This window comes from Loxodonta africana, chromosome 14 (genome assembly GCF_030014295.1).
Source record: "Loxodonta africana isolate mLoxAfr1 chromosome 14, mLoxAfr1.hap2, whole genome shotgun sequence".
NCBI lineage: Eukaryota > Metazoa > Chordata > Mammalia > Proboscidea > Elephantidae > Loxodonta > Loxodonta africana.
This window is the reverse complement of record NC_087355.1, coordinates 14,422,978-14,449,866: the sequence shown is the minus strand read 5'-3', so window position 1 is coordinate 14,449,866 and position 26,889 is coordinate 14,422,978. Positions and strand designations below refer to the sequence as shown.

Here is a 26,889-nt window from a genome sequence, read left to right as displayed (position 1 = left end):
TAGAGCATCACCAAAACAGAGGCACCAGTTGTCCAAAGCAAAGACCCATAGGTGCCAAGCAGACAGGACACAAGCAAGCACCACAGTGGAAGGGAAATAGTAGAGCACTAAATGAAATTGATATCAGCTCCAGTGTGTGAGAATGTGCTGGCCAGAAATAAAGTTCACACATGGTCATGAGGGTGCCCATGCACAAGGCTTATTAAGCTATGAGGCTCCTACCACTTCAACGCCTTCATTGACATCTGTCTCCTATGGTCCCCTCACATGTAATTGAAACTCTTCATCTCAGCGGGTCTCTTGGGAGTATACTATTTCTTTCTAATAAACAAGAGGTGGGGGTGGGCTGTTGGCTGTCGAGTCTAACTCTTGCTACAGTTTTTCGTTGTGAAAGATCAACAGAATTTTACATTGATTATTGAATCAACTAAGTTCACTGACTCATTTTCTTTGTTTTAGAATATATAGAATATTCTTTTTGTAGAACATGTGGTGTGTAGTAAAAATCTTAGTACCCACACCCACTAAAAATTTTATAATCCAGTTCACCTCATTCTGCTAAAATGGCATATACCACTTTTGTATTCAATTTTTTTTTATTTTGCTAATATTATAGTCGCATTTAAAGAAAGATATCATGGATAGCTAAGACACACACACACATACATATTACATGTATATCTATAATTCACATATCCCATTTGAATGTGTGAGTAAGCAGAGGGGTCCACCACAGATTATCAATGTTTAGGGCCCTCACATGCCTTAATCCCACCCTGGTCAAGTTCTGAACTGTTTGTGCAACCCAGGGTCTCCCTACTACAGGATAAACAGGCATTTTAAGTTTAGCACTGGCTAAATCCTTTTCTGATTCATCCCCAAACTATCTGTGATAAAATACACTTCTGTTCTAACGAGCTCAAGAATTAGCTGTCAGGAGTTAGAGAGTTACAAAAATGCACATTAATTTTGCCATTATGATTGCATCAACTTCTAAACTGAAGGCAGGAAAAAAAAAATAACAGTCAAAGTGTGTTTTTCTAAGGATGAATACTTATCAAATAAGTATCCTAGGTAAATGAGGAAAAAATTAAAACCAATACTTTTAAAGGAAATCATTTGCTGATTTTAACAACACTGACGTTGAGTGGGAAACCCTGGTGGCATAGTGGTTAAGTGCTATGGCTCTTAACCGAGAGGTCAGCAGTTCAAATCAACCAGGCGCTCCTTGGAAACTCTATGGGGCAGTTCTACTCTGTCCTACAGGGTTGCTATGAGTTGGAATCGACTCAACGGCAGTGGGTTTGGGTTTGGGTTTTTTTTTTTTTTTTTTTTGCGGGGGGAACATTGAGTGAGAAAATTAGATCATTTGTAATGGACTCTAAGGATCCTACCCATTTAGTGTAGGGTTTATTTATTTTTTTTTCACCATAACCTAAAATACTTTTTTTTTGTCCCTGGGTTGATGATTGTTAGGACTGATGGAAGCGTATATGTGGGATTCACTGTTCCCTCTACTTTTTTTTGTTGTTCTTTTTTTTTTTAATTTTTATTGTGCTTTAAGTGAAAGTTTACAAATCAAGTCAGTCTCTCACACAAAAACTTATTTACACCTTGCTACATACTCCTAGTTGCTCTCCCCCTGATGAGACAACACACCCCTTCTCTCCACCCTGTATTTCCCTGTACATTTAGCCAGCTTCTGTCCTCCTCAGGTAACCTAAAATACTTTTAATCTGACCTGTTCCTTTGTATTTACCTTCATGTAGTTCATTTCAAAGTTGTATGCTGGCCAAATGCTAATGAGTACCAAGTACAGGAAATACTTGGTCTTTTTCATGCATACCATGTTCATTAATTTAATCAGTGGCTTGATTCACCATGGCTGAAATAAGGTCACCTGGTCTCCTCTTGGAAACTCATGTGAGAATTGAACCATAACCATTTGACCCAAGGCAAAATTAAGATGATGGGCCAAACGCCCTAGGAAAACTAGTCCCATAATTTTCTGTGAAAAACAATGTAATTTATTTCTGAAAACATATCACAACTGCCTGCCACTCTAGAGTTCATTCTAATATAAATTTCATAGGGAAGAGTCATTACAACATCAAAAAACAGGCATAACCTATTTGGGGGCATACTTCCTCCCTAGTATTTTATCTGAATCTTATTATTAAATATCTATTTAATCCAAACATTAAGAAGTCTACACTCAGTTCTCATCCACCAAGGAAGGCATAAGGGATAAGAGAAAAGTACATTGAGAATTTGCAATTAGGCAGTCCCTGTGGTTAGTGGCATTCATTATTCCATAGTAACGTGGTGGTGATGAAGAAGCCCTTACGTTTCACAGACCACTGGAATACCAAAGGCCTTACAGAGCAAAAATTGAGAGAAGGCACCTATATTTAGAAAGCTCAGGGTATGAGATAGATATGAATAGGGAAGAAAAATCATATTGGTATTTGGACTTCATTTTGATGTGGGGGAAGTAATCTCCTAGAAGCATTTGAGTTTTTCTGAAAATTCCTACATAATTTGCACTTAGTCAAGTTTTACTTTCTCGTGTTTGCCAGATTAAACAGAGCCTTTTTTAAGACAGGGAGGAAGACCTGACAACTTTATGAAACTGACCTCAAACGATTTTGTGCAAATTTTTAAATTTTACCATCCGTTCTTCTTTACAGGAGTTTAGATATGATCGTTTTGTAGAAGATGGTAAGAAGAAAACCACCTTTTTCAAAAGTGGAAAAAAGCTGAAGTATTGCGTAATGCCGTTTGGATCTGGAGTCTCCAAATGCCCCGGCCGATTTTTTGCAGCTTGTGAAATGAAGCAGTTGTTGGTTGCACTTGTAACTTATTTCGATTTAGAAATAATTGATGATAAACCTGTCGAACTGAGCTACAGTCGCATGTTGCTTGGTATTCCGCATCCAACAACAGATGTTTCATTTAGGTATAGGGTAAAATCTTGAAGGCGTTAAAAGTACGCTAAGATAAAATTCTCAGCTCATTTTTTTATTTTTAATTTCTGCAAATGGAATTGTGTTGTGTTTGTTTTTAAATGTGTCAATTTCCACTTCATCTAAGATCAGTTTACAGTTGGTCACAAAGCCTATTCTAAAATACAACAGGAGGGTAGAATGAAAGGAAACATCAAAGTTAACTCACTGATAAGGTTAAGACAGCCCTTTGAAGTCTCTGTTTTCATATTTTCACCTGTAACATTAAATGTACCCTCAAAGCAGTATCTTTGGCACTGTAGGGTTTTTTAAGTCACTCAAACCATTCTGTAATATGTGAAAATACACTTCATGTATTACTGGAAATTTGTCCTAGAACTGGACCCAGTCTAACAAATTCCAAACTCACAGAGAAGAACGAAATTTAATTTCTGTGAGATACATTGGATGAAAATGTTCCCTTCAAGTATAATACCAATAATATCTGTATTGCCTGGGTATATTTGCATTAAATGAGTTTTGCTGTAGATTAAACACTTCACTTCCATATTTAATCATCTGTAAATACTTTTTATCACTTTGCATACTATTGGCTCAATAGAACAAAATTCCTTCTTATATAAGGCCTCCCATGTTCAAGTTAGATACTGATAAGATTTCATATGTAAGAAAACACAAAACGTTATATATTCAGCCATTGACCTAGACATTCGTGCTCGGTTTATTGTAGAAGCAAATGTTGAGATCATTACAGCATTGATTGCAGAATTTTGGCTTTAGTATAAACTATAAAGGTTTTGGAGCCCTGGTGGCACATGGATAAGAGCTTGGCTGCTAACCAAAAGGTCAGCAGTTCCATCCACCAGCCACTCCTTGGTAACCCTCTGGGGCAGTTCTGCTCTGTCCTATAGGGTCTCTATGAGAATTGACTTGATGGCAATAGGTTTTTTTTGTGTTTGTTTTTTTTTTTTAATAAAGATTCATGCCAGTATTGCAATTAACCCTTTCCTTAATGCTTCCATTTATATAAACTGATGCATCAACTTTCTTTTATATAATTTTTATTGTGCTTTAAGTGAAAGTTTACAAATCAAGTCAGTCTCTCACACAAAAACCCATATACACCTTGCTACACACTCACAGTTACTTCCCCCCTAATAAGACAGCCCACTCTCTCTTTTCATAAACTGACACATCAACTTTTGGACTTGGAGTTTTTTGTATTACTTTGAATTAACAATTTTATGTAATGCAGTATAATTTGATAAGACACACTGGAGCTTTTTGCTAATGACTTGCATTTCTAATACCAGATTATCAAATGATTGGCTGGCATGATGATATGAAATATAAATAGGCAAGTCAGAGGCAGAATTATATATAATAAATCCAAGTTAATTCAGGTATGTTAATTGGAACTTCTAGTAAGTCTAACATTTAGTAATTTTTAAAAGAAGAAATTAATTTTTATAGTAAGATTACATAATACTTACCATACCTAGTAAATAAGATTTTATAGCATTTATTTTCTCCTTCCTGAGTTACATCCTCTAAAAACATTTTAGTGAAAATCTGCTGGTGTAAACTTTGTTTTTTCTTGATGGATGATCTCTTTATTTTGCCCTCATTCTGGAAAGATGTCTTTGCTGGGTGCACAAGTCTAGGTTGACAGCTATTTCCTCACAGTGCTTTTGAAGATATTGCATGTTCTTCAGGCTTTCTTGTTATCGAGAAGTCAGCCATCAGTCATTTTCATTAATCCTTAGTTGTTAATCTGTCTCTTCTCTCAAACTATTGTAACATGTTCTCTTTGTCTTTGACAGAGGTTACACTACTATGTGCCAGGAGTAGTTTATTTCTATTTATTGTGCTTGTATGTCATTGAGCTTCTCAAATCTTCTTGACTGAGTGTGTTTCACCAAGTATGGAACATTCTTAGCCGTCACCTCTTTAAATATTACCTCTCTCTCAGATTCTGTATTACACCTTCTCACTCAGTATTCCATGGTGTTTAACCTTTTCTCTCCATATATTGTATATCTTTGTGTCACTAATTTACAGTCTAGGTGATTTCTTTAGATTTGTTTTTAAGTTTATTCTTCCTACATCGTATCTATTCTGCTCTTTAAACTCATGCGTTGAGTTTCTTTCTTCCTTTTTATTTTAACCTCAGGTTCAGAGGACTGAGTAATTATACTTCTTATACTCCTGGGTTCATGCTACACACTGATCATTAGTCCAAGCAAAGACCCTCTGGCTTTATCTACTTATCCCATATTCTTCCTAAACCCCAGTGCCATGCGTTTCCCCACCACAGGCAACCATTCTAATGGTTAATATGTATTATTTTATTTGTATGTGTCCTTATTAGATATGTATTGCTATCTTGAGTTCATTTACATGATTGTATTTTCTGTAAGTCATATTCTTTATTTTCTTCACTAAGCTATAAATTTTTAAAGATGCCACCATGTTGCTTTGTATGTATTTAATCTGTTCTTACCACTGCATAGTATTCTATAACGTGCCACCATCATGCTTTAATTATCTATTCACCACCCAGTGATAGATGAATCGCTTCTAACTCCACACTACTCCAAATACCAGCATGATAAATACCTTCTTCATTCATGTTCCTGTATGGACTTCGGAGAATTTCTCCTACCTAGGAGCAGAATTGCTGAGACAGGAGTATATACGTAATTGAGACATTATTATCAGTTCAGTCTCCAGAAGGGGGCACCAATCTCTTCTCCCCACAAGAAATGTGAAGTTCCATTATCTCTATGCACCTACCCTTTCGTGGCATTATCCAGCTTCCTGCGTTTGGCTTATCTGGTAGGGCAGAAGAAATACCTCATTTTAGGTTATGTTTCCCTAATGACTGATGGAGCTGTGCTTAAGAGCTTGGCTGCCAACCAGGAGGTTGGCAGTTGTAGTCCACCAGCTACTCTTTGGAAAACCTATGGGGCAGTTCTACTCTGTCTTATTGGGTCACTATGAGCCAGAATCTACTTGAAGGCGATGGGTTTGGCTTGGGTTTTGGTTTTAATGTCTAAAAGAATTTGAGTATCTTTTCATGTGCATGTTAGGTCTTTGGATTTCCTTTTCTGTGAATTTTCTATACGTATCTTTACCCACTTTTTTATTGTATTTGTATCTTTTCCTTCTTAATTACCTGGAGTTTCTTGAAATTTTTTTATTTTTGCCATTTTTTGGTTTTAGACAATACAGATATCTTCTGCCAGTTGTCTCACCTTTCCCCATTCATTGATAACACTGTCTGAACACTCTCTGAAGTCCTCTTGGTCTGTTTTTCGGTTCTTAACTAGTATTATGGTGTTTTCTTACTGTGATTTTTGCTGATTCAACATCAGAAAAAAAAAAATCAAAGTAATACCCTACACTAGCAAGCAAAAGAAGAAAGACCATATGAGTATCTCCATTGATGCAGAAAAGAGTTTCATAATATTTCACCTATTTATGATGAAAATAGCAAATTAGGAATAGAAGGAAAATTCCATAACTTGGTAAAAGTTAAATTACAAAAAATCTATAATTATCATTTTACTTAATGGAAAAGCTTAGAACATATTCCTTTAAGAGAACATAACAAGGTTTGTTTCTATTATTTGAATACTTCTTTCCAGACTATTTTCATAATTGATCTTTGGTTTCAAACTTTACAGAATTACATTCCTGAGATTATTTTTATTGACCCACTCATTTAAATAAGAACACAGCTGGGAATTAAATTCCAGACTCAAAGGCTTTTTTTAAACATTTATTGCTTATGAAATATTTTTCCACTGTCTTCTTGTATCTGATGCTGTTGTCAAAATGTCATAAGTTAATCTCATGATTGCACCTGTCTAGGTGACCTGCTATTTCTTTGTGGAAATGTTTAGAGTTTAATTTTACTATTTGATGTTCCTCAATTTTACCTTAATGTATCTAAATGCATATTTTCCCTGATCTATCTTAAAGAGTTGGTATGCCTGTTACAGTAATGTTGCTTCAGATGGTTTATGTCTTTCTTTCATAAAGATTTTGCCCCTCAAGTGTCTGTTTTTAACTATGCAGTCATGTTACCCTAGGGATACCAGCCACCTTGATAGTGTGTTTGGTGAAAGGACCAAAAGCCAAGCTTTAATTTGTGTTACACCCAGGGGAGTAAAAAAGAGGGGTGGGATGAGCCCCTGGGCTGAGAACCCCAAATATTACAGAACACTTTCAACCAGGTAACTCCTGTGGTCAAGGATTCACCATGATCTGTAGTATCTATTTCTTTGCCAATTGAACAGTTAATGAATGATAAAAGGCAAGAGCAGAACTTTGAAACTCTATCTCCACCAAACCCCCACCCACTGTTGTGCCCAACCACCTTCAGCCTGGGTTGCCACAAACCCCCATCCTCCACAAACATATATATTCAGTACATGATAGCCTTCATTCCCTGTAAGATGTTCTACACTCATTATTTTAGATCCTCAGATCCGTACGTCCCTCTCTTTCTAGTGTCTGCAGGTCAGGTTTGAGGTCAGGGCACCAGCCACCAACTTATCAGCTTTCAAGTTTCCAATCCCACTGAGTTTTCTAAGGCCATTGTCAGTTTGAGAGTTTTATCTGGTACGTCATATCTGCTTGGTCATCTTTTATAATACATTATTCCTTCATTATACATTCAATAGCCTCTTTTATCTCTTTAAATATATTAATCATACATATTTTATATTCTGTATCTGATATTCTAAATCATCCATTGGTCTTTTATGGATCTGATTCTGTAGAATTTTCTTTTGATTTTTACTCAGGATGACTTGTTTCTGGCTCCCACCACTACCCCCCCCCTCCCCCCCCCCCCCCCCCGCCAATTGAGCTCATGTTCCTTGGAATTTTATTTCTGGAAATTTTTTAACACCTTGTTGGAAAGTTCATTCGTGCAGAAGCAATTTGTTTGCTTTTGTTTGATGTCACTACTACACTCAGATCACTTATTAAATTTTCAGCTTGAGTATTTTGGGAAAAGGAGGCTAGTGTGAGTTTTAGCTTTAAACAGCTCAATGCAACCCTGTGATTAGGGATAGGAGAGGCTTTCTGAGTTTTTGTTTGTTTGTTTGTTATGTTTTGTTTTGTTTTTGTTTTTCCCTTCACCTAGAGCCAATGCTGAAACAGGCAGGTACACTCACAGCCTTTCTCTGTGGGGCAAGGTTTCTTTCTAGTTTACCTACTGAGGATGTTGCTTCTGGAAGCTTCTGTCTTTATGCAGAGGTCTGGATTTCACACACACACACACACCCACACACACACAAACCCTAGGCTTTACTCTTGCCTGCCACAGAGCATAGCCCATTTGTCTTGTACTAGGACACATAGTCCACCATATTGCCTGAAGTGGAAACCACCATATTTTTCAGTTCAACTTAGTACAGTTTTGTGATGTTACAGCAGAGAGAGCACATGAAATTATTCCATTCCAGTTTCTGCTCAATTTATGACTAGAAGTGTGTACAGGAATTTAGAATGGAAAGTAAGAATAAATAAAATGGTTGAAAAAAGATTATGTAAAAGCAATGGGCCGTAGAACCAAAACGAAATAAAAAAGTCTTGAGGCAGGCTCAAATCCACTAACAGAAGAATGGTTATTAATAGACCAAATGTCATAAAGAAATATGTTCAAAGACCTGGATTCTAACTGTGACACAACTGGTTTTGTTATCATCAAGTTACTTTTCCTGTCAATACTTCGCTTTGTTCATTTGCAAAATAGAAACAATAAGGCCTTTTAGAGATCAGGAGGATTGATTAAAATTGACAAGAATCATGAGAATTAAGCACAGGAATATGGGTAGGCTTATTTTGAAAAGCATAATGTAATACACAAATTAATAAAGGAGATACTTTAATCATGTTGTGTCTTTTAAAATGGTTCCTGTGTATTCGTTAACAGGTATAATTTTTTAGCCACTAGTTAATTCATTATTCATTTATTCAACCACACATTTTTTGAGCATTTCCTCTATGCTAGACATGAAGCTATATACTAGATTACCCTTCCCTTTTAGGGACACACACTTCATTAAGAAAAATAATGCATGTGCAATTATAAAATAATATTATGGATGAAGTTGTAAGTAATTCATTCCTTGAAAAGTAAAATTTGAATTTATCACTAATTCTTACTAAGCTGTTTCCATTAGTCATTACAAAGGAGGGTTTTGTAACAAGAAATTACCATGTACATAATTACACACGATGAAAACTTATACATCAGGTATTTTCATTATATGGTAGAAATTACCAAAGCCAAATACAGTCATTGAGGCTCCTAAATTTTTTTAAAAAAAAGTCCATTTTACATATGGTAAAATCCCCATCTTTTCATTTTTACAGGCTCCCTTATATTTCATACTAAAGGAAATAAATAAGATATTGCTTCTATCAACAAAGAACAATAATAATGAAGCAAAAATAAACCTCAGAGTCTTGAAAGCATTGAGAAAAACCTATTCATTACTAATTAAAGGGCACTGATAAACAATCTAAGGAACCCTGGTGGTGCGGTGATTAAGTGGTCAGCTGTTATTCAAAAGGTCAGTGGTTAGAACCCACAAGCCGCTCAGCAGGTGAAGGACTTGGCAGTCTGCTTCCATAAAGATTACAACCTTGGAGAGCCTATTGTGTACTACTCTGTTCTACAGGGTCACTATGAGTCGGAATTTACTTGATGGCAATGAATTTGCTTTGATTTTTTAATAAGTGACTACATGGGAACTTTTATCTCCCTAGTTTTGGTTTTCCTGGCACTCTTCATTATATCTTCTCCATTTTATCATTAAGCTTTGGATCACACATCTAGGGCAAAGGAGCATCTCTACTGAAGATTTGCATGATTGGCTTATTTTTATCATCAAAATAATTAGGTAGTAACAAGACAAGGATGACCTTTGTCACCGCTCCTATTTAACATTGTGCTAGAAGTCCTAGCTAGAACAATAGGGGAGAAAAAGAAATGAAGAGCATCCAAATTGGACAGAAAACATAAAACTATCCCTATTTGCAGATATTGATACTATACATACAGAACCCCAAAGATTCCACAGGAAGATCACTGGAACTAATGGAAAGATTCAGCAGAGTAGCAGGATACAAGATCAACATACAAAAATCAGTTGGATTCCTATACACCAACAAAGAGAACTTCAAAAAGGAAATCAAGAAAACAATACCATTTATAATGACCCCTAAAAAGAGGAAATACTTAGGAATAAATCTGACCAGGGATGTAACAGACCTATACAAAGAAAACCACAAAACACTATTGCAAGACACCAAAACAGACCTACGTATATGGAAAAACATACCATGCTCATGGATAGGAAAACTTAACATTGTGAAAATGTCAATTCTACCCAAAGTGATCTACAGATATAATGCAATCCAAATACCAACAGCATTTTTTAAGGAGATGGAAAAACTAATCACCAACTTTATATAGAAAGAAAAGAGGCTCCAGATAAGTAAAGCATTATTGAAGAAATCAAAGTAGGAGGCCTCACACTACCGTATCTCAGAACTTACTATACAGCCATGTTTGTCAAAACAGTTTGGTACTGGTACAATGTCAGACACATAGACAAATGGAACAAAATCAAGAACCCAGATATAAATTCATCCTCCTACGGGCAGCTGATTGTTGACATAGGACCAAAATCCATTAAATGGGGAAAAGGCAGTGTTTTTAACAAGTTGACCATCTGTAAAAAAATGAAATGGGACCCCATACCGCACATCATACACAAAAACTGACTCAAAATTAGTCAAAGACCTAAATATAAAACCTAAACAATAAAGATCATGGAAGAAAAAAATTGATGTAACACTAGGGGCCCTAATACATGGCAAAAATACAATACAAACCATAACTTACAATACACAAACACCAGAATATAAGCTAGATAACTGGGAGCTCCTAAAAATTAAACACTTAAAAAAAAAAAAAAAAAGTTAAGCTCATCAAAATACTTCACCAAAAGAGTAAAAAGAGAACCTATAGACTGGAAAAAAAAAAAATTGGCTATAACATACCCGACAAGGGTTTAATCTCTAAAATCTGTAGCATGCTTCAACACATCAACAACAAAAATACAAATAATCTAATCAAAAATGGGCAAAAAATATGAACAGACACCTCACCAAAGAAGACATTCAGGAGGCTGAGGCATTTGGGAAAATGCTCACAAACATTAGTCATTAAAGAAATGCAAATCAAAAGTACAATGAGACACTGTCCTACCCCAATATTACTGGCACTAATCAGAAAACAATAAATGGTGGAGAGGCTACAGAGAGATTGGAACTCTTATGCACTGCTGGTGGGAATATAAAATAGTACAACCACTATGGAGTATGATATGGCACCTCCTTAAAAAGCTAGAAATAGAAATTCTACACATTCCAGAAATTCTGCTACTTGGACTATATACTAGAGAAATAACAGACATCAGATGAATAAACATACGCACACCCATGTTCATTACAGCATTATTCATAATAGCAGAAGGATGGAAACAACCTAAGGGTCCATCAACAGATGAATGGATAAACAAACTATGGTACATACACACAATGGTATACTACGCAACGATAACAGTGATGAATCCGCAAAACATCTCACAACATGGATGAATCTGGAGGGCATTATGCTAAGTGAAATAAGTCAATAACAAAAGGACAAATATTGTATGAGACCACTAATATAAAAATCCAGAAAGAGGTTTACACACAGAAAAAAACAATCTTTGATGATTACGAGGATGGGGAAGGAAAATCACTAACTAGATAGTAGACAAGTGTCAACTTTGGTGAAGGGAAAGACAACACACAGCATAGGGGAAGGCAGCGCAACTTGACCAAGTCATAGAAGCTTCCGAGAACATCCAAACTCCTTGAGGGACTGAGTTACTGGGGCTGAGGGCTGGGGACCATGGTCTCAAGGGACATTTAGGTCAATTGGCATAACATAATTCAGAAAGAAAATGTTCTACGTCCTACTTTGGTGAATACCATCTTGTGTCTTAAAAGCTTGCATGGGGCCATCTAAAATTCATCTATTCATCCCATACTGATTGGAGCAAAGGAGAATGAAGAAAACCAAAGACACAAGGAAAATATTAGTCCAAAGGATTAATGGACCACATGAATCACTGCGTCCACCAACCTGAGCCCAGGAGAACTAGATGGTGCCTGGCTACCACCACCAACTGCTCTGAAAGGGATCACAATAGAGAGTCCCAGACAGAGTGGGAGAAAAATGTCGAACAAAATTCCAATTCACAAACAGGCACACACACCAGACTTATTGGTCTGACAGAGACTGGAGGAACCCCCAAGGTGATGGACCCCAGACACCCTGCTAATTCAGAACTGAAGCTACTCCTGAAGTCCACCTCTCAGCCAAAGATTAGACAGTCCTACAAACAATAACATGCATGAGGAACCTGCTTCTTAGTTCAATCAAGTATATGAGACCAAGTGGGCAACACCTGTCCAAAAGCAAAGCCAAGAATGCAGGCAGGGTCAGGAAAACTGGATGAATGGACACAGGGAACCTGGGGTGGAAAGGGCCAGGGGAGAGTGCTGACACAATGTGAGGATTACAACCCATGTCACAAAACAATTTGTGTTATAAATTTTTGAATGAGAAACTAACTTGCGCTGTAAACTTTCATGTCAAGCACAATTAAAAAAAAATTAGTATTTCTTGTAATTGTCTTCTAATTTAACAGTGCAAATTTAAAACCAATCTCAAAGACCAAAACACAAAAATTATCTAGGCTTTGATGTTAGTGTAGTATAATGCCAATATTATATACACAAGAATGGTATGCACTTAGAATGTGCACTTTTTTTAACCTATTCAATTTGTCAATTATTCCATTTGTCAATATTGCAAACTTATTTACTTGTTTTGTTATTAGCTATTCATATTCACAAACTTAGGAAAAACTTAACAAGCTAATATTACATTCCCTGTAGTATTATTTTAAATTATAATAGGCCATTTCATGAAACTCTAAAAAAACCCCAGTCCCGTGGAGTCGATTCCGACTCATAGCAACCCTATAGGATGGAGTAGAACTGCCCCATAGAGTTTCCAAGGAGCGCCTGGCGGATTTGAACTGCCAACCCTTTGGTTAGCAGCCATAGCACTTAACCACTACGCCACCAGAGATTCCCATGAAACTCCAGTATTTATTTAAAGCAATTATTACTTACTTTATAGCGTTGATTTAAATCAGTGATGTTTGAACTTTTTAGCTTGTTTATTTTGTTTCTAGTACTTTCTAAGGAGATAAATTGAATTCATGAAAAACTCACTGCACAATTTTACATAGGTGGTAATCTACCAGTACTCAGGTTTTTACATATCTTTAGGCAACAGAGGGTTGTGTAGTATTAAAGATGCTGTCCTGAATTGCTTGTTTAATACTATTTTTTGATTTTAAAATGCGTATGTGTGGATTTATAAAGAAGAAATTGCTCTTAAAAAGATGTTAGATGAGAAACAAAAGTGCCGTGCAAATCTAATATGTCATGTTCTTTTATTTACAACAAGAATTCAACTTTAAAACAAATTAACTTTAAAACACAGAAGAGTGACTGCATCTTCTTATTTCCCTACCAGGAATATTTTGGGTGACAAAAGATTCAATTGCAAAAAGCAAATTATTTGGAAAACAGTTTTGTTTTCTGAATACCGTTTACATCTCCACCTCCCTCCACACACACATATGTTCTGATGACACTCTCCCTAAACTCAATTGTTATATTCACAGTATTTTTCAGTACATTTTAACTTAGTTATTTATGTGAAAAATGAAAAAAGATCCAAGAAATACCAGTTATTCTAATGCAAGAATATCAGACAAATAAGTTTTTTAGCCAGTATGTTTTAATCATCAGGCCGACCCCACTAGGCTATAATCCTTAGTAATCACTATTGTTCTGTGGAGATGCGTATAAGAACAAGAAATGGGAGAGAGATTTCATTACACGTGGACTTTGTTTCCTGCAGATTTTTTCACTTTACCACAGGTAGTGAATGAAGCTGAATAACATTTGGACAATATTCTATTTATTCAATAAACTCAAGTGCAAACTGAAAATAAAGCACATGATACAGAATGCTGTGGATGAAAATGAAATGAGGCTCCTTCAGTAACTATATATACAGTATCTCACTAGGAGACTTGGCTTTCCTTAGGAACCCTGTGAGTCACTAACGTTCCACAGAAACTTGCCGAAGATTCGGAAGGCGTTGCTGTTCACTTGAACCAGGTTCACTGAACTTGTTTAATATTGCTTTAGGGGAAATTGTGTCATTTAAATTGGCAATCTATGAAATGATTATCTTTGGCTTCAATTTTACTCTAAAAAAAAAAACACTTAAGTAAATGAAAATTCACAGAACTTTCTGGAATTAGCTATGATCATATGAGTAATAATGTGAGTTTGCTATTCAGGATATAGCTGGATTAAAAAAAAATCACTTGATGAGTATTCTGGCTTTTTTTAGAGTGTTTAATACTGTTTATTGTTAATTACTTGAAATACAGTGTATGTTCTCTCAACTCCTTGTTGTTGCTGAGTGCCATCAAGTCCATTCAGCTCATAGAGACCCTATAGGACAGAGTAGAACTGCCTCAGAGTTTTCAAGGCTGTACTCTATACGGAAGCAGACTGCCACATCTTTCTCCTGCAGAGCCAACTGCCAGCCTTGCAGTTAGCAGCCGAGTCCTTAACCACTGCACCACCGTGGCACCTGTCTCAATTCCTAATGCATTGATTTTTATAAGGAGACGCATAATATATTGTAGAATACACTGAAAGTAAATATTTAGAGAAAGACTCTTGAAGCATTTCCCCTTACAACAATTCGTGCTTATAGGAGGAACTAACCTAATATAGGAGGAACTAGAGGAATAGAAATAACAGAAAATAGTATTCATATCTAATGATTCATTATTGAGTCAAATTTAAACATTTATAAATAGCAAGCATATATTAGTTAGAGATTTTTACTTGTCAAAGAACACTTATTCCACATAACTTATTTATGAGAACTAGCCACTGTAGCTAACATAAAAGGTATGTCATTGTTACCAGAGAACCCACTGCTATCAAGTCGATTCTGACTGACAGCAACCGTGTAGGACAGAGTAGAACTGCCACATAGAATTCCTAAGGAGAACCTGGTGGATTCGAACTGCCAACCTTTTGATTAGCAGCTGTAGCTCTTTAACCACTACACCACCAGGGTTTCCTTGTTACTGGACAGTCACCCAATTTTTTTTGTAAATGCTTTTGTTTTTTTATTTTAATGTTGAAATGGTTTGTAGTTTTATTCCATAACTAAGAATTGGTCGATATATTTAAAGTTTTATAAATGCCTTTGTTTTTTATACCTTAAATGGAATACTTTTGAAGGATTTGAAAGTACTTTTGAATTATTTTTACGAAGCTAAAAAGTTTACATGTAGTAAGTACTTTCTCCACATTTTACAATTAGGTGTTAAGTTTTTAAATCTTTACTTTGAACTAATTTTAGACTTACCAAAAAATTACAAAAGTATATGAAGGAAGTTCTCAAATTAAACAATGCTTGCAAAAAAAAAAAAAAATTAAGGAGTGGTCCTAGGACTTAACCAGTTGAAGATCCTTGTTAATTCTTGACCTTTGGAGATGATCAACCAGAAAAACTACCCTATAAGTAATATATTATAAACCATGAGTGACTGGCATAATTTCAGTATGTGTGCCACCCAGATTCTGCATCATCCAAATAATTATCCTGTTTTCATAAAATAAATAATTTTTGAAACTTTTTTAAGGGGCTTACTTTTTGGGTAAATCCATATTTTACACTCTTGCGAAGTCTACACTTTAAAGATGTGTGTGCCTGATGCTTCTCCAAGAGGAAAATTATTCAGACCCAGGTATTAACTGACATTGCTTCTTGATACCTCAGGCATTTGGGCATTTGGTAGAGAGATGTCCTCTCCTCCTCTGGGCTCTTCATGTTTCTGTGCAGGCCTGATCAAGAAGATCAACTCGGTTTATGAAAGTCTACCATGGAGGGCAGAAGCCAGCTGAGCCTGGACCTGAATTTTGACCATAGCACTGCAGAAAGAGACTGCTCATGGCAAATGTAGCTGTACTTCTCGAATAGACGGTGTATGATTTAATGATTTAACTAGATGGGTATATAATCTTAGTCTCTTCCATGATGAGATATTATTTGTGGACTCTTTTCTAAGAGTAGATAAGGATATTGAACACAAATCCTTGCAGCAAGTTCTTCCGTAATTGCCAGAGCAGGATAGATACATAAAATGAGGTTAAGTCATGAAGCATTTGTATGTTTAAATCTAAAAACTCATCTCTAAACACTGCCATTAACATAGCAGATTTGAGTTGCAACCATCCTCCTAATAAAACATGAAATCTTTAAGATTGTGAAGCATTTGTAAATAATGGGTCCTTTAAATATCCATGAACTTTACTCTAAAACTTAAAGGAGAAACAATAATTGCTTTATATAACCACTGATACCATTTTATATTTGATGAAGATGTTAATTTATGGTTGGTTAGCAGTTTATGGCTCTCATTAGTTTTTTAGTTTGGTCCACATTAGAAATCTATTTTTCTTTTTTATTTTAATCTGAGACAGTTATATAAGGAGATGGTTATGTTTTATCTAAAATGTATCATTCCACTATAGCATTTCAAATTATTCACAGATCATAGTTCTTCTATGTGCATATATGAATTTAAAAATACAGCAATAAAGTGCTTGAAACAGACCATAAATTTGCTTCATATTTTATTGCATCTCTGAATCGGGTTGAGAAGACAAGGGCAACTATGGTCTTTCAGAAAGAATTAACTCTTTCCCAAGCTGGGAAAGGAGGATGCTATCACATTGTGCATAATTAAAGGCCACTTCCCATCAAAGCATCCTGGTGACTTGTAGGACTGGCTTGCTGTTCATCTATATGAAGGGGGAGGGGGAGGGGGAGGGGGAGGCTGAGGGGACAACTGTAAAATCTTAATCTCTTTTTGCAGTTAACCTCTCCAGTCATTTCTCTTCCAGAGTTTCCTAATCTCTGTTGTCTGAATTTGAGAACACCGGTAGAGGGAAAGAAAGTTACACACACACACACACAAGCACACTTGGAGTACCTGGTCATTTTGCAATGGTCCAGAAAAGTCTCCTGGATCTAGTTAAACCCAGTCATTTAGAAAAAGTGATGGAATATCACCCAAATCAAACCTCAGGGAAGGCGAGCAAAGAGTTTCCCTGCAGTGCAAGGAAGTGCAGAGCTCCTTGGGATTTAAAACAGGGAAGCATCCGCAGAATTCCGGCTTTGGCGCGCCTGCGGGGTGCCGCTTACAAGTCTGGTAATTGTGCAGGAATCCAGTCGGCTGCGGGGGTGCAGGTGACAACCCGCTCTAGTGCCGCCCTCGGAAAGAGTCTGAAGTTAGCTATTTGTCCCAAAGAACTTGGAGGTTCGACGGCAGTTGCGCCCTCAGGAGGGGCCAGGAACACCGGTCCAGGGGAAGCCTGAAGAACGGGTGCTCTGAGGCTGCGATTCCGAGTCCCTCCGGAGACGCAGCGAGAGCAGACGGGCCCGGTGGGCACGAGTGCGGTGATGGTCATTCTATCCTTTGACACCCCAGGACTGAAGGCCCTGCGGGGCCGCGCCCCCTCTCTCCACCGCTCTCCTGGGCCCCCAGCAGAAACACTCGCCTTGGCCCTGGTGTGGACCACGCGTCTAGTTGTCCCGAACAGCCTGCAGACCGCGGTTCTAGTAAACACACCCAACAGACCCAAAGAGCAAGAGATCCGGCGGGGGTGGGAAAAGACTCTCACCCTGAGAGTTGTGTTTCTGTTAAACTGAACTTACTTCATCCTGGTTTTCTCTCCTATTCCTCCATCCGCTGTGCCTAATGTTTGATTTAAAGGACCGAGTTTCAATCAACCTGCAGCTCATTAGCTTGGCAAATCCGGGGGCACCCGAGTTCTAAACGCTAACCGAGTGCGTGCAGGAGACAGGCTCATTTATTTTGCCCGCCCTACAATAACTACAGAAAAATGTCAATTGACATAAAGCTTTTGGGCACGTGGATAATTTAATCTGACCTGCATTGTAATGAAAAGAAAACGTATTTATGTTTCTGATGTTTATGTTTTGCCACGTAATTTTGTTTAGCAGCACCGTTATGTAGTTGACCTCCTCCCTTCCCTTCCCCATCGGTATCACATTTTCATTAAAGATTTTACTAAGGCGCCTCGATTGACCAGAATTCATTACCTCCGCCTTCCAAGCGCTCACTTTCGGGTCTCTACTCGTTCCGGTGCTCCGACAGGCAGAGTCGCCACAATGCGCTGAGAGCCTAAGTGAACTCTCATCATTATTTTTCAAACTCTGGGAAGTGTATTATCCTTTTTCCTCGTGGTAATTAGTTACCATAGCATCTAATACGTAAATGTGCCCAGAGCACACCATTAACAGTTAAACGGAGGATTCAATTTAACACATGATTATATCTTTCATAAGTCATTACATTGGAAAAGTCAATGCCACTCAAGCTGGGGCAATCTCAAGGGTCCGGGGCGCGTGGACAGATTCGGTTCCGTGGGCCCAGACCAACAGTGCGTGGAGAAGGGCTGCCTGGAAACGAAGCTCTCCCTAGTGGACCCACCGTACTTGGCAGTCAAGTTAGGGCGGGTTGTGGGTGGGGTGAGGAGGGAGTGGAATTTAAAGGCAACACAGGGTCTTGGAGGGAATGTCCAGCTGCGGAGAGTCGAGAAGGCATCGAAGAGCGCGCGCGCGCACACACAAACACACACGGAGGAAGAAGGAGGGGTGACTAGAGAGTTCTTTGAAGATGATCATTCGCTGCTCCTGTACAATTAGATGCAAAGCTGATGCTCCGGTTGGTGCTTCCCGTGAACCTGGCGATGGGACATAAGTTGGAATAAAAGGCCAAGTAGGACCCTGAATCCTCGCTAGGCCTCGTCTGCCCACTCTCAGCTCTCTGAGGAACTTGAACAGGAGTGGCCTGGCGGGGGCGTCGGGGAGGAACCCCTCAAGCAGGATGGATGCCTGAGAAATTTCCTGGCCTGGCATGGACCCAGAAAACCGGAAGGATGCCGCAGTCCTTAAGGGCCAGGCTGTCTGCTCCGACCCAAGGGCACTTGGACAAGAAAACCACACTGTTGCCAAGTCACTCAGTCGCGACCTGGGTGCTCCATACCGCGCAGGACATTTGGGGCCCATTGGTGTGTGGCCAACTCTCCAGCCTGGGCTAAACTCAGGACTCAAGCCTCAGAGCTCAGAGAAAGAGGCCGGGTTTTTGTGGGACATGGGAAGAGCTGTCTCTCCAGCCACCGGGTTCCTTCTTTCAAGCTGCTGCTACAGAAACTCCAGAAAGGTTGGGGTTAGGTTAGGGAGCAGCACCTAAGTAAATCCCCAAAAACCTTCTCCAGTTCCCTTCAGATTGCCTTGGTGGGTCCCCAAAACACACACTGGCCAACTCCTAGGTTTGGAAAAAGGGTTAATTTGCTTGAAATTATCAAAACGGAAGTAAATATTATTACCCCTGCCACTTTTAATAATTGTACCCATTCCTCTGACATTCCAATTTAGTCTCAGCATTTCCTGCCCTCACCCCCACCGCCCCCCCCCCCCATTTATTACAAGTCTGTTTCAGGACTAACACTCTAGGCTGAGCTTTTAAAGGGTGAGGGTAGGGTGAACATTACTTTTTCTCCTGAAGTTCAAGACTGTTTTGTTCTGTACAATTTCTAATAATACTTGAACAGCACAGGTTACAGAGGAAGTATTTCAAGGAAGCCTTCTTAATGATGAGAAATATTAAGCAGTAAATCTTGCAGCAAATGTGTCTCCTAAAATGTTAATATGCAAAAGAGGGGGAAAAAAATCCGACTGGTGATGGCTGTGGCTAATTCCTAATCAGAATGATGGACAGCAGGGCCAGAACAATACAAACTAATGGCTGTGTTGCTGATCACTTTACCCCTTGATTAAAGACACCCAATTATAGCGCAGAACAGTGTTGTAATTATGTTTCTTAATCACATCCAGGAGGTTTAATTGCCTTAACGACGTGTTTCATTAAATGAATTTAGGTATTATAGTCGACAGTTTTCATACACAGTTGTTTTCAAATTAACATAATATTAGACATCGTCATGGAAATTGTTTTAATAATCATAATTAGACGCACCCAGGCTTTGTCTGGTAAATGCTCAGAGACGGGTCTCCTCCTGCCTGGGGGCAGCCCTGGTGTCTTCCCTCCCTCTACCCCCCACTGCCAGTGTGGGAGGGCTCCAGCTTCAAGGCCCTTGGCTGTTATGTTTTCTGAAAAGTTACAGGTTCTGATTAATCTTTTTTGATGGCAAGTGGAGCAGAAAATATCCTCATCACCCCCCACTAAGTTTGATGGCATTTAGGGATATCATTCTGAGCTGAGACTATACAGGCAAAAATGCATTTAGTATGCTGGGTACAGCAAAAACACTGCAACTTCTACATCACCCTCACAACCAGCACCATCACCATCTCTTCTATAACCTCCGCCTCAATAAAAACCAAACCTTCAACATTTGAGGGCAATATTAAGGTCCAACAACAAGCCTATACAGACATTCTCTAAGAGAGTCGACACCCAACCCAATCCAAACACAATCCCTAAAAATCTCATTAACAAGCAACACTAGAGAGTTCTGAGACTCTCCATGGGCATTGTTCACAGCTAAAATTCAACCTGGTTGATGTTCTGTCACAAAAAAGAAAGAAAAAGTGGAAAGCCACCGTAAAAACTAGGGTTCAGAGAATCCAAATCCACCTCTTTCGCTTGGCCTTCAAGGCAGCTGGAGATAGAAAGTTTGATAAAAACTCTCTTTAAGAAACTTCACCCTCTTTGACAGGCCCTGGCATTCTTAACAAGGGCATACAAGTGGAAAAAGAATTCCAGGAAGTGCATGGCCTTCAAAGTGCACGCCAAAGGCCAAGATCTCCCAACCTCCTCTGGGTCTCAGCACTGACGCATTCATCGCTCCTCCAATGACCAGATTCAGCCAATGTCCTCTGAACAAGTGAATGTTGCTAACTCCTAATTGTGCATCCCTGCCAAAACTTTAGTTCCACCTTCTTTCAAACTCCTTTCTTTTTTACTTTTCAAGCAAAGAATAACACCATAGAGAGGTGATTGCCTTCCACAAAGCACAGCATAATAAAATGTTTGATCAAAATATTTTAATAAAGATTCTTTCTGACATATACACATACAAACGGTCATACATAGCTGTCATAGTCTGATTGACCTATTTAATATATAGATCGTTCTTTACACACCCAAGACCCACCAAGAGAGCCATCACAGCTCGCAACTTGCCATCCAACCTGACAAACTGAATTTGTGTTATCTGCAAGGAGTGGAAAATAGCAGGACTCCATTTTTAAAAAAGTTTTTCTTGATTTTCAAAGGACAGAAAGGCAGGCAAACAGCCATGCAAACTAAAACTGAAAGCTTACTTTGGGTAAATAGCTTCTTGCTCTTCCTCAGTTTTATTTCTTTTTAAATTTTATTTTTTATTTTTTTAGAAAAATAACAAAGAATTTTATACCATAGGCAAATCAAAGCAGTCTTTTAACTTAAATAACTCTTCACAGTTAAAATAACTTATATTTATATTTGTATATATATATATTAAAAGCAATTAAATCAGACCTTTTAAAATGCACAGCACAGCCTGGAAAAATATTTGCTTAGCATGTTGTTACTTAGAGGATCTATTGCTGTGATATCTTTCCCTTTTAGAATGCAAAGGAGTCCCCTTTCAGAAAAGAGATCAATTCATTTATCAATTAAGAATACACCTTTCCTGTAATTTTTGGACTGAAGCAATTTATTAAAGCTCAATTTAAATACAGGGATGATGCAACTGAAAATATCCAGGTGATCTTTCATAAACCTAAACAGCTCAGATACATCAATATTTCTCTTCATACTTGTTGGCAAATAAACCTTTTAAACACTTGGTACACAGTATGTTAATCTATAACACAGAATTTTAGAGGCATAAAAAAAAATCTGCACATAAGACCCGAGACCTTAACACATGATAAATACTGTTGATGTGGGTCATTGAAGATAACAAATAAATACCATGAATCATTCATTATACATCATTGCAAAGTGGAAAGGAACAAGGTGCACATAAATATTTTTAAATGCTATTTTTTCAGCCACAGTCAGTTGTTATATCACTCTCGCCAAAACTTTGAGCATTTTCACAGGATTAAAGTTCAGAGACAATAAAAAATACAAGTCTTTCATAGCAACGTCTCTCTCTCTTTTTTTCTCACTTAAATAAGTCTACATTTCAAGTTTTTCTCCTGGCTCAGAATCAAAATTTATTTTCAAGTGCCCTTTCTGATTTGTCTGAATGAATATTCCGTCCGACAACGCCACCCATCCCCGGGCTTCTCTCCGCCTCCGCACGAGCCAAATTCATAAGTATTAGTAGGATTAGTATTTTGCTATTCAATACTCTCCACGCCTTAATAACCGAGCTACTACTTCTCAACTTATTTTGTCACCATAAAGGAAGATTTCGCTTCCTCTGGTCTTGGTTGCCACCAAAGTTGCCACTTTTCTGAGAAAAAAAAAAAAAAATCCATACTGTATCCCAACTCCACCTCCCTCACCCCTCCCTCCCCACCCCAAAGACTGAGATTCTGGGGATGACAAGGCTGAAAGTCCCGTTTGTCTCTGATGCTTCTCCTCAATTTTTCGCCTCTGCTTTGTTTCCTCTGCAAGTGGTTCACAACTAGGAGAGGGCCGAAAAAAAGGGGGTGGGGGCAGCTTTTCGCTTTCCTCTAGCTTTTGGGTCGGTCTTGTGTTTTTCGGGACTGTGTTTAAGGCTTCTCCGTGCACTGTTTGCAGAGGCTGGAGGAGACGCTGTTGAACAGGGCGCACTTCTCCGGGCAGGAGGCGGCCGGGGGCAGCCCAGCGCTGAACGGGTAACCGGCCGCCTGCTCGTAGGCGCCGAGCGCCGGGTGCAGGGCAGCGGCCGCCGCTGCTGCCGCCGCCGAGCTGGGTAGAGAAGCGGCCGAGATGGCCTGGCCCTGGTTGAGGTAGGCGACAAGGCGCCGCATTTCCTCCAGGGCCTGAGCCTGCATGAGGATATAGTTCTTGGCAAGCAGCAGCGTGGCGATCTTGGAGAGCTTCCGCACTGAGGGGCTGTGCGCGTAGGGGATCACCGCGCGCAGCTCGTCCAGCGCGTCGTTCAGGTCATGCATCCGCCGGCGCTCGCGGGCGTTGATGTTGAGCCGCAGCGCCTTTTGCTCTTTGGATTTTTTGCTGCTGCCGCTGCCGCCGCCGCCGCCGCCGCCGCCGCTGCCCCCGCTGCCGCCCGGGCCCCCCGGTGGGGCGCTGGCGCCTCCGTGGAGGTGGGCGTTGGAGCAGCCCTCCGCCGCCTTAGCGCCGCCGCCCCCAGCGCCTGGGGAGGCCCGCGGGTCCGCGCCTCCGCCCCGCAGCACCAGCTCGCAGCGCCCGTCGCTGTCGTCGTCGGGGCTCTGCTCGCCGCCGCTGCTCTCCGCCACCGAGCCCCGGCTTGCGCTCTCGCTGTATTTGAGGCATAGGGCGGCCCCGGCCGGCAGGCTGCTCAGGCTAGGGTCGCCCCCAACGCCAGCAGAGCCCACGAGCAGCCCCGGGACGCCCACCCCACCGCCGCCGCCACCTCCCGCGCCGCCGCCGCCGCCGCCCCCCGGCGGCGGCAGCAACAGCCCTGCTCCTTCGGGGTCAGCTGGTTCGAAGCAGCCCAGGGGCGACGAGGAGGAGGACGCCGGGCGCTCCCGAGGCGGCGGCGCCAGGGACAGGTCCATGCCCGGCGGCGTGGAGCGGAAAGCCGTTTCCAAGCGCTTGGCGGTGGAGGCGCTCAGGCTCTTGTGCAGGAAGAGATCTTCTTCGCCCGCGGCGGCCGCGCCGAGGTGCAGCCCGCGCTCCATGGTCCAGGGCCGACGCGCAGCCCAGGCCCGCCGCTCCTGCCGCCGCCGCCGCCTGGCCTCGAGAGTCAGGCGGCGCCGCAGACGCTCTGGAGCCGGGCTCCGGGACTGGTGAGCGCGTCGGTCTCCGCGCTGCCGGCAGCCCTCTCCCGTTCTTTCTTTTTCTTTTTCGCCTTCCCCCGCGCTCGCCGCCTCCTCTTCTTCTTTTTCTTCGTCTCCAGCCGATGGTGCTGGTTGCTGGGGCTCACCATGGGCCGCGGCCCCGCATGGTGGGAGGGTGGGTGCGCAGGGAGTCGAGCCGCCGCCGCCGCGGCGCTGAGCCCAGCCCGGCGCCTCCTCTCCGCACCGTTTATCTTGCTTGGATTCACCTTCAAGAGATTTCCGGACCCATCAACCAGCCGCCGCCACAGACGGGGGAGTCTTTTACATCATTATCTCTGAGTAGGTTATTATGAAGAAGACTCGCCTGTTGGGACAGCGCCTTTCTACCCAATCAGGTTAACGTTTTAATTAATAGGATTAAAACGGTAACAAACAATCGCAGGCGCTATCTGGCCGCGAGTCTGAATAGTTTCATTTCCCAGGTCTGAAGACAGGCAGCAGCTAGAGCTTTATAAAAGGCGCCTGCTCCATTATTCTGCCTGCCATCTGTATACACAGCTTAGCGCATATGTTTGCAAGGCGCTGGGTCCTGTTAGTAACCCAACAACTGCCTTTAGCTTGACATGTGTGGCGACTTTCACTCATCAATGAACACACTAAAAGCCTTACTTAGAGCCGAGGATGTTCTTTACTCCTTCAGCAAATTGTAGATCGACGGACGGCGAAGCCTGGGAGTCCCGTGAAGAGCTGACGCCCCCAACCACCGCACCCCACCCTACCCCACCCCCACTGCCCTTCCCTCGCCACTGCTGTCAGCTTGTGCTCAGCTACCCTTCCGGGAGAGAATTATACTCCACTCCTGTTCGCAGGAGGACTCCGGTTTGAATTTGGAGATGGGACGTGTCGGGGAGGGGGGTAGTGTCCCCGCTGGCTTGCCCAAAATTCAACTTAGATTTTCAGCTAGGGAGACAGCAAAGCAACGGTTCCCCCTCCTGAATACACTGCCTTATTTCCATCTAGCCCTCTCCATTTCCTACCCGGAAGCAAAAAATAAAACAAAAATAAGAAGAAGGAGAGCAAGTTGATTACGCAGCCCATTGGATTTTATGAAGGGGTGGGGGGCTGCTTTTGCAGCCGTCTGCAAATAGCTGCTATAGCCATGGTGATTATGAAACACGATTTCCTCAACAGAAGAAACAGGTTTCTCAAACTTTCCTCGAGATTAAAATCCAGTTGTTTCGGAATTGTCAACTTCATGAGGAGTTAAATCCTCTGACCCACAACAAGGTGGGGCATTTGTGGATGTTCGTTTATCCGGAAACGTAACCGCCACAGCTAGGAAGCCGTTCAGGGGACATCTGGATCTGCCTTGGTTATTTTTGGAGGTTCAGGGAAGGGGGAACTGCGAAAACGAGTGCTCATCTCCGCAGGCGAAAGGGGAGACGCAGTCCTCTTGCTCCTGATTTCAGTCTTTGGTAGCACATGGTATTTAGCGGCTGGTTTTCATCCTTACGACAGAAGTAAAAACAATATTTCCCAACACTTCCAATAAATCTTTCTTATGTGGCAGAATTACTGAAGGCTATGAAATTTTTGGTTTCTCTGGTTTCATTAAAAACCTTTTAATTGTGTCTTTCAGAGTTGGCCCCAGGTGTTGGACTCTTTTCATTACATTTTGCTCTAATGTGATGAAATTCTAATTCTCTCCTTACCATATGGTTAAATTTCCCCACTGAGAATTAGTTGAAAAAGGAGAAATAATCTATTAATCTCTGTAATAGATTCACAAATGAGGTTCGCCACAGAACCTGTTTTTGAATGGTAATATCCGAACAGTTGGGCGCCTTATTTCATAAAGGAAGGGTGAGGGCGACACAGAAACGTCTGCATTTTCACCTGGAGAGGATGAAAAGGGGCCCAGCGGTATTTTTCGAAAGTAATTGCCTGACAGTCAGTCTCACAGGGACAGAAGCACTACTCAGTCGTGGGTTACCTACGCACCTTCGGGCTTACTGGAATCCAAAGATTGAGAAGGAGTGGCGGGCTGCAGGACGCTTTCCTGCTTGGGACCCACGTTGGAGGGTCTGAAGGCTTGAGCCGACACACGTGTCTCGCTGGGGACCCAAAGGCACTTTTACATTCAAGCGGCCCCTTGCTCACTGCACCCTCCCTTTCTCTCCCCCTCCCTCGCTCCTTCCCCCGACGCTAGCAGCTGTTAACCTCTCCCTTTAGGATGCTAAAGATACGCTCCTGTTATTGTTTTTCAATTAGCAGCTTTGTTTTCGCTGGGATCATAAACAAACAAAGGTTCTCTAAAAACACAGGTGGATCCTGTGTGCCTGATACTAACTTATCAAAGTCCTCAGGCCACTTATAAGGAGGACCAAGGCTGCCACCGTCCTGGCTCTCTCCTTAGGTTCCTAGATGCCTGACTCGGTTCTCCAGCCTGCCTTTCTCGTGGGCTGACACTTTCGGCGAGGCACCAGACTCTTGCGGGCGCGGAGTGGGCATTAGAAGGGCGAAGGACCGACCATGCCCTGGCCGGGTGGGAGCGCAGAGCTTAGCAGCCGGCGCCACGTGGAGCCGTGACCTGTGGGACCCGCCTGGCCGAGCAGGGTCGACCCGCGAGGGCGGGAAACAAGCCACCTGCCGGGGCTGGACCTGTGACCCTCAGATAACGCGTGCTTTCTCGGCCCTTCCCAGACCCCATCCTCGCGT

The 26,889-nt window shown here is 41.0% G+C and overlaps 2 protein-coding genes across 2 annotated transcripts in view; one reads left to right on the top strand and one right to left on the bottom strand.

Moving 5' to 3' along the window:
• Positions 1 to 6,514, top strand: part of LOC100673174 (cytochrome P450 7B1) — a 40,878-nt gene extending 34,364 nt beyond the window's left edge. The window contains exon 6 of the mRNA XM_023545739.2: positions 2,691 to 6,514. Within this exon, the coding sequence (XP_023401507.2) occupies positions 2,691 to 2,978 (288 nt within the window). The 3' untranslated portion in view covers positions 2,979 to 6,514. The remainder of the gene's footprint in view (positions 1 to 2,690) is intronic.
• A 16,466-nt stretch (positions 6,515 to 22,980) lies between these two features.
• On the bottom strand, positions 22,981 to 24,072 carry BHLHE22 (basic helix-loop-helix family member e22). The gene has a single exon (XM_064267689.1). It carries the CDS (start codon positions 24,070 to 24,072, stop codon positions 22,981 to 22,983), a length of 1,092 nt encoding a protein of 363 aa, XP_064123759.1.
• Positions 24,073 to 26,889: the final 2,817 nt, after the last annotated feature.